Source organism: Plasmodium fragile, assembly GCF_000956335.1.
Source record: "Plasmodium fragile strain nilgiri unplaced genomic scaffold supercont1.60, whole genome shotgun sequence".
NCBI classification, from domain to species: Eukaryota; Apicomplexa; class Aconoidasida; order Haemosporida; family Plasmodiidae; genus Plasmodium; species Plasmodium fragile.
The window spans coordinates 120,194-128,212 of record NW_012192640.1 but is presented as its reverse complement, the minus strand read 5'-3'; the positions used below and the strand labels follow the sequence as shown (position 1 = coordinate 128,212).

The 8,019-nt window shown below is 36.5% G+C and overlaps 3 protein-coding genes across 3 annotated transcripts in view; 2 read left to right on the top strand and 1 right to left on the bottom strand.

Moving 5' to 3' along the window:
• AK88_04360 (uncharacterized protein) overlaps window positions 1–125 on the top strand; it is a gene marked incomplete at both ends in the record, with an annotated part of 518 nt that extends 393 nt beyond the window's left edge. The window contains one exon of the mRNA XM_012481970.1: window positions 102–125. Within this exon, the coding sequence (XP_012337393.1) occupies window positions 102–125 (24 nt within the window). The remainder of the gene's footprint in view (window positions 1–101) is intronic.
• A 26-nt stretch (window positions 126–151) lies between these two features.
• AK88_04359 (uncharacterized protein) lies at window positions 152–2,142 on the top strand (the record flags this gene model as incomplete). Its single annotated transcript, XM_012481969.1, has 6 exons — window positions 152–435; window positions 608–734; window positions 930–1,091; window positions 1,233–1,314; window positions 1,584–1,723; window positions 2,017–2,142. The coding sequence occupies 6 exons, from the start codon at window positions 152–154 to the stop codon at window positions 2,140–2,142; spliced, it is 921 nt and encodes a 306-aa protein (XP_012337392.1).
• Window positions 2,143–3,882: 1,740 nt separating this feature from the next.
• Window positions 3,883–6,849, bottom strand: AK88_04358 (uncharacterized protein; the record flags this gene model as incomplete). Its single annotated transcript, XM_012481968.1, has 1 exon — window positions 3,883–6,849. The coding sequence occupies one exon, from the start codon at window positions 6,847–6,849 to the stop codon at window positions 3,883–3,885; it is 2,967 nt and encodes a 988-aa protein (XP_012337391.1).
• Between the last annotated feature and the right edge of the window lie 1,170 nt (window positions 6,850–8,019).

Sequence of the window (8,019 nt, the reverse complement as noted above, 5' to 3'; positions counted from 1 at the left end):
TTTTTTTTTTTTTTTTTTTTTTTTTTTTTTTTTTTTTTTCGCTTTTCCCTTTCCAATGTGCAAAAAATGAGAAATCCAAATGGTACAAGTTTTTTTCGCAGGCGGATGATAATATAGTGTCATAATATTCAACCGATGCGAAACGAAAAACATGATTAACATTATCCTAACCTATTTGGCAGCTATCACCATCTTTTGTAGTGTGCATGATGCAAAAATATGTTATGATGTACACAGAAGAAATACCAAGAGTAACGTACTTTTTATTGAAAAAAATGCTTACCACAAAGTTAAGTATCGTCTCAAAGCGAAGGAATTTGTGAATTTCAGGGAAATACAACTACAGAGGATAAAAGATTATAGAAAGCGCAGTGGGCCAGACAAAAATAATATTAACTACAACGTGAAGGATGCATATAATTATCATGATAATTTGTACGTTTGCTCCTTTTTTTTTTTTTTTTTTTTTTTCACCCAATTTTCCCCTTTGCTATATTATTATGTACAATGACTGTCTTTGAGTAATTTACCCACATCCTTCGCGTGGAATTTAATATATGTAATTTTTTATACATGTGCGTAACTCCTTTGTTCCTTTTTTTAAAAGCCTCTTCGTCAGGAATGAAGTGTTCCCAACGTTAGCCAAAATAGAAAATGAGAAATTGAAGCAGAGGGAGAAATATCAAAAACTGTTTCAAAACGTCAATGACTATAATACGAGTTTTAGTAGACGGGTAGGTTGCCCCCTTTGCAAAAAAAAAAGGACATTTCTCCTATGGAAGGATACATACATCGTTACGTATATTCATTGCCGGCTTATCTCTACAAAGCATTTTTCCCTTTCGAGCGAAATTACTTCAGTGTGTATCAGTCACACGCTTTTGCATTCATCCTCCCCTCCGCCGCCCCCTTTTTTTCTGACCGTTCAGACCTTTATGCAATTCCTGATCGACTTGTACAACATCTTCCTAAAAATTGACGAGTTATTTTTGATTTACAAAGAAGACTTTTCCCTTCTTACGTACACGGGGCCCATGCTACTGACGAACCACCTCTACGACGATATTGTGTATCTGACGTCGGTGGTTGAGGTGAGGTTTCTTGAAGCGCCTACATGGTGTACAAGCGTTTGTGTGCGTTCTTCGCCCTTTTTCCCACTTTTACCATCTATTCTTTTTCCCCGTGTGGCAAATTACACTTATGTAATTCGTATACTTTTTACCGATCTGTAGAACTGCGACGACATCACGCTCAGCCCATACGGCAGGGAGTACGTCTCACACCTGGAGGAGTTATCCCAAAAAAACAAAATAAGTAATCATAAAAAAAAATGGTTTAAAAAATGTGCAATGCGGTAGAAGAAAAAAAAAAAAAAAAAAGACACTTCGCATAAATAATTGAGGTGGGGTCACAATCCCATGTTACTGCTTTGCTTTTTTTTTTTATGAGTGAATACATGAGGTTGTGTAAAGAACGCACATTAATGGACAAGTGATAATCTATATTGAGGACACGTCGCCGAAACGAATTTGTATCGAATCGATCAGCACATCACACCCCCTTTGCACATTTTCCCCTCACAGAATTTTTAGCGCATGCATACTTATTCTACAAAAGCTTCCATTTGAACAAGGAGCATTTGTTAAATAGCATTTGCAAATATTTAAATATTATAAAAAAATTGAAATCGTCCAAGTACGTTCCAGATGTTTCGAATTTCGAGGTGAGTAGTTGCGAGATGATCTATGACGTTCGCTGCATCATTTGTCTTCTCCACGTGGAGGCTATGAGTGGACGCACGTGGCGTGTGTGCGTTGCGCGAACTACAGCTAAGGCAACAGAGAATGACCAAATAATTTCACAAAACAATGCAGCTGATTGGGTGTACCATCAGGATGCGAAAATGTTGCTTGCATTTTTTTGTGTGTTTCCATTTTGTTCTATTGCATAGTGTAAGCGAGCTATCCCTACACACATATTTACCGTGTGCATTTTTTTTTTTTTCTCTCCGTTTAGTTTTGCCTGAACAAGATGAGCAGAAAGTGGAGCAGATGGGACAAGGACAATTTTCTGTCCAGTCTGCATGACGCGACAGATAAAATGATGATATTGACGAAGCATTTTCAACAAACGAAAGAGTAACACAAATGAAAACATTTAGGGTTTGATCAATTCTTCAGAGTTCATATTTTTTATAGTCTCTTCGCTATGTAATTTTTGTCATTTTAATTGGACATTCTTTTTTAAAGCGTTTGTCCCTTTAACTCCTCAGTGAGTTCATTTTTTTTTTTTTTTTTTTTGTTTGTAGTTCTTTTTTGTGAGCATATTATTCATATACTGTGATGTATGCCAAACTTTTTACTTTTTAACCCCAAATTAAAACGAGAAAAACGAAACAGTTTTTTTTTTTTTTTTTTTTTTTTTTTTTTATTTCACTCGAAAGTTTGCAACATGTGGAGGCAAACCGTTTTTCGGACGCTCTTTTAATCTTCACACCGTAAATGCTATATAGCGGTTTTGTGTCCCACAGAAAAATAAACATGCGGTGTTTAAAAAGTGTTTGGTTTGGACGTGGAGAGGAAAAAAGAAAATAATGAGCCGAAATGGGGCGCTTTTTAACAGTTAATTAATTATCAGTGGGGATGAGCGATCTCTGCAAAAAGTTGCTTCATTTGTCTTTTTCCTCCCATGTGTATAAATACCCAAAGGGGTTATTTCATTTTGAGTGAGAATTTATGCGCGGGGTTATCCTCACCCGTGTTATTACAATGGTGCATTGGTGTGAAGTGGTTTTACTAATGCGCAGTCAGACCACGTATTAACCGCTGCGTAATGGACACACTTAACGCGACGTTTATACCAATTGCTTAAAAGGCATTTGGGCATAATGTCAGGGCAGGGGGGAGGAACCAAACATTAAGTACGTATAACGCAGACAACTGCTACTGGCATGGATTCTTATTTTTACCCCAACATGGAGCAATTAAGAATTGGAAAACTCTAATATGCATATTATAAAAATTGTTTATGTTAAGTTTAAAATGGTCTAGTAGTTTAAAATGGACGAGATTAAATTTTATTGGGGGAACATGAACTTACAATAAATTATGTGCAACTTTAATTTAAATGTTAAAAATTAAAACAATACAAGAAAAGGGATTGCAAAATGGAGCATACGTTTGTGCGCACGCTTTTACATATCGTCGAAAGTGACCAGTGACTTTCTGTCATTTGAGCATATGGTGTTATTGGGGTGGTGATAGTGAAGATGTATTTGTAAATGCGTGTCGTAATGGTGCGTGTGTTACGTTTTGTTCAGCTGTGATTCGCTTCGTGTTTGTCTGTTTTTTTTTTTTTTTTTTTTTTATTTTGCCTTTTTTGCTTTTTTTTGTACGTTTTCGTTTTGTGCTTTTTTTGTAACTTTTCGTTTTTTGTTTTTTTTTTTTTTTTTTAGGTTTATTATTTTTTTTTTTTATATTTTTTTGTTTATTTTTTTTTTTTTTCATTTTTGCTTCGCTTCTTTCGCGGAACTGCCCGTCGCGCTTGCAATCGACCAATACACATGTATACGTTGAATTGTCAAATTGTTCAATTGCGCGCACAATACAATTTAAACTTCACAAAAAGCACACAAATATACGTGGTATATATGGGTACCGCTCGAATACACCAATATGTACTTGCCTGTACATACACATACGCTAGGCGGGGGGGAGTTGAAACTTTTATTATTATTTTATGTGCCCTATTGTCGACCGGACGCACTATTTATAAACACATATACTTGCGCATATGCGTGTCGAATGAGAAGGGAACTTGTAACTGTATCAGAGGGGAGGGGAAGTAATGAAAAGGTTAATTCTGCCGTGCTTCTCTCGTCGCCTATTGCTTGTCGGTCGTCGCGACCTCAGCTGCCTGCTCCTGCTCGTCTTGCTTCTTCACGTTGGCCTCGTTGATGGCCTTCTTGGTCTTCCTCGATTGAATATTACTGACGTCATGGAGGCTGGGGAAGGCCTTTTCGTCATTGGTATTTATGTATACACCGTTTTTGGCCGAATCAGGTCGGTAAGAAGATTTGTTGCCTGACCTGGTGTTGTTGTTGCTGGTGCTATTGTATGTGGTCCTCCTATTTGGTGTGAGGGAATGACTGAAGTTTTTATAACGGTCATTTTGGTAGGTATTATTATATTGTCCATTTTCTTCTTTGCTTCTATTAAGAATTCTTAAAATTTCCTTTTGTGCCGCATCAACCGTTTGTGGTGTGCCTTGAATTAAGACCTTCTTACTATCCTTATCGATATGTATTTTTTTGGCAAATGTTTCCTCCTGTATCTTATTTATAGTTCTCCCCTTCTTGCCAATAATGCTTCCAATATATTCTGTATCTACCACCATTTCCACCGTGATGTAATTATTATTTGTATTAAATTTTTCTTCTTTATCATCTGCTGATTGTAATAACAAGTTTTGTAAAACATCTTTGGCCTGGGCAATATTTTCCTCATGTCCATATATTTGTGCCACGTGATTATTTTTATTTATTTGAATACTTGTCGAGGTGTCTTTTTCAATTTCTTTAATTTTTTGTGCCTTGGAGGACAAGAGCATGGCAATTACCTTTTCGGTAATTTCAACAGGTACACATTTTCTCTTTTCTAGCAACTCATCAATCAGTTTCAAAGCATTATCTATATCATTTTTATTTCCACTAATATTTAATTCTTTATAATTCGTTTTGTTAAATATTTTTACTTCGGCGCCAGTTTGTGTTTTAATATAATTTCTGTAGTTGGCGTTGAACAGGTAGGCTTCTTCTTCAGTTACTTTTTTCTTCACTGATTTGGAGGATATAACATTTTTCACGTAATCCAATATTTCTAATCCCTTTTGAATATTTTCTCCTTTTCCGACCAGACTAATACCATTATCGTGACGTACAACAAAAAGGTTCAAATTAATTTTTATGTCATTTAATTCGTAAGCACATTTTTTGTACAGGTTAAACATTTCTCTTTCATCGAGTTCTACAAATTTTGATTCTAAGCCTTTAATAATTTCGTTCAGTTTTTCCTCCGCTTCTTCAATATCGCTGTTTTTATTTCCCTTAATCGTTGCCCATGCTTCGAAACTCTTGGGGTCGTAATTCATACGGATGAATGTATTCGTCTTGGTCTCTATTGCTTTTAATAAACTTTTGTTAAATCCTCTTCCAAGAACAGAATCCAATTTAATATCCTTTGAAATATTTTTCGTGTTAGCACTTTGTTCCGTGTTGGCCTTTTCAATTATTTCCTTCAATTTTTCTATATCATTCTTCATTCCGCAGTAGTAAAGGGTATCATTATCAATGTGCATTAGAACATTTGTTTCTTCTTCCATTTTTTTAAAGCTACCTTCATGCATATTCAGCATAGATTTGAACGTCCTGTTAGGCATATATAAATAATTTTTTTCTGTTAAGTCGAGATTTTTTACGTGGGTTATAAAATTTTCTATATCTTCCCCGCAGCCAGAAATGAACAAGGACACTTTATTCTCAAAATTGTTGTTGTTCACTTTATCCACATATACCACATATTTATTCTGAATTTTGTTAATAAAATTGAAGGGCTTAATTAGCTGGTTGTATTTGTCACTAGGCATGACAAATTCTTTGTTCGTAATGTCTGCTTCCACAATGGTTACGTTATGTTTTTCCTTTTTAAATTTTATTATTTTATCGACGAAGCGTAATTTCTTTTCTTGGCCTTTCATTTCAGACATACTTTTCACATTCTCTTTTAATTTCTCCTCACATGTCTTTCTCAAGGTGATCAACTTGTTTTGAAAATTTTTAAAACTTTCGTAATTTTTAGTTATGTTTAATTGTTCCTCTAGGTAATTAATGTACGTATTTACTTCTTCCATTTCTTCTTCATTTTTAGGGTTGATTTTTTTCTTCTTCAATTTAGCTTCCTTGCATTTGTTCTCTACTTCTGCAGATGACATTTTCATATTTGTTGGTCTGGGTGTTTGTGCATTTATTTTGGAAATGGATGTGTTGATGGAGGTGATTAAATTTTCGTACTCGCTCTTTCTCTTTGCTTCTGCCTCTATTTTGTCGTTGATATTTTTGCTGTTATCCTGTTTGCTTAACTTTAGAAACTTTTTATTTAAATCGTTTTCTATTTTTTTCCTTTCATCTTCTTTCAGCTTGAGTTCCTTTTTCATGTCTTTCTTGGGTTCTTCCTTGGATTCGTCTTTCGTCACTTCAGTCTTTGTCACTTCAGTCTTTGTCGCTTCAGTCTTTGTCGCTTCAGTCTTCTTCGCATCGGCCTTTTTCACATCGGCCTTTTTCGCATCTGTCTTCTTGGCGTCGGCCTTCTTCGCATCAGCCTTCTTTGCTCCCTTGGCCTTGCCTTGCGCGGGGCTCTCGTTTACCTTTTCCTGCTCCACGGAGTCCTCATTTACGTTCTCCGCAGAAGCATCCTCCTTCTTGTTATTTTTGTTCGCTTTCTTTTTCTTCTTTGGCGTGTTCTGGTTTTGCTCAGCTTTCGTGTTACTAGGACCAGTGGCGTTGTTCTCCTTTGCATTGTTGTTCTTCTTACCATCGGTCTCTTTTTCCTTTTTGTTTACGCTTCCGTTGAGTTGTACCTTTGGCGTTCCTTGGCCTCCCGCGTTGGGGGTCACCTTCTTCTCATTCTTTTGATTCTTCTGGTTTTTCTCTCCCTTCTCAGTCGCCTTCGGAGCCGCCTTCTTCTTATCATTCACCGCGTTCTGAACTGCGTTGTTTTCCTCGTCTGACTTTTCCTCAACCGCTGAGGTCGCCGCGGCCATGGCTTTCTTTCCCATTCTCGTGATGAAGTTCATTCTGCAAAAAAAGGGTTAGAAGGGGAGGCGATGATTGGCGTATGCGCACATGTGCAAGTGTATGCAGCGCTGCCAATATGGCTGCAATGGATTAGCTGCCACAATGCGGAGACTCTCACACGGTATGGGCACAATTTTAATATGCGCATGAAGAAATGAGATAAAAGGGAATACATACATATATATGATAATCTTTTTTCCCGCTTTTCTCTGCTTCCTTTTTTTTTTTTTTTGCAAAATTACTTGTCAAGGTGTGGGTTCCTTCAGATAGGCTGATAATGGAGGGGGTGGATTACCTCCGCGCTGGTTTTTTGTTGTGATAATTTTCTGCCTTGTGACAGCCAACACAAAATAATGTTTGGCTTCGTGGGAGGCAGAGACACAACTTGCTTCTTGCACTATATTGTATGTGCAGGTGTGGCTCACATAAAATATGCACCTTCCTTGCTGCGTTAGGAATGTACGATTCTTAGCTCGTTGTGCGTCGCTTGCACGTTCATTGCATGAATGCACTGCGCATTCGTGTTATAACGCCGTACGTGTGTGTGGGGGGGGAGAGAGAGTATATCTAGGTGTACATATATAGCTGCGTCGCTAATTATATCGTTCAAGTGTAACTCAAAAAAAAATGTTACGCACTCATATATTTTTATTTTCTCACAAGGAGTTATACAGCAATGAAAATACACAAAGGGGCAAATGGGGCAGATTCGCAAACGCACAAACAAGCAAACACAGTTTTTGTACCCTTTCAAGAAAAATAAAAAAATTTGATGTACATGAAATGACTATAACAGCAAATGGGTGGACAGGGGGCAGAGGCGGCAACGTGTGTTAGTAAATTTATATTTTCATTTTTGATTCTCTCTCAACAATACATACTCTTAACAATAGTAAAATGAATATTATAAAATGTGTAAATGTATATATATATATATTATAATGATGGAGATCACTGATATGTGCTCTTTCATTCAATGGTTGAACATTTTTTTTCTACAAAATTATAATACACAAAAAGAAAGAGGAGACAGGAGATTCACCTGGGTTTACGTTTGCGCAATTGTACGATTTTACGCGTTCATATGCATATATATGTACATTCATTAAAAAAAAAAAAAAAAAAAAAAAAGTAACCAACAAGCGGTTAACAACAGGTGACGTTGCATA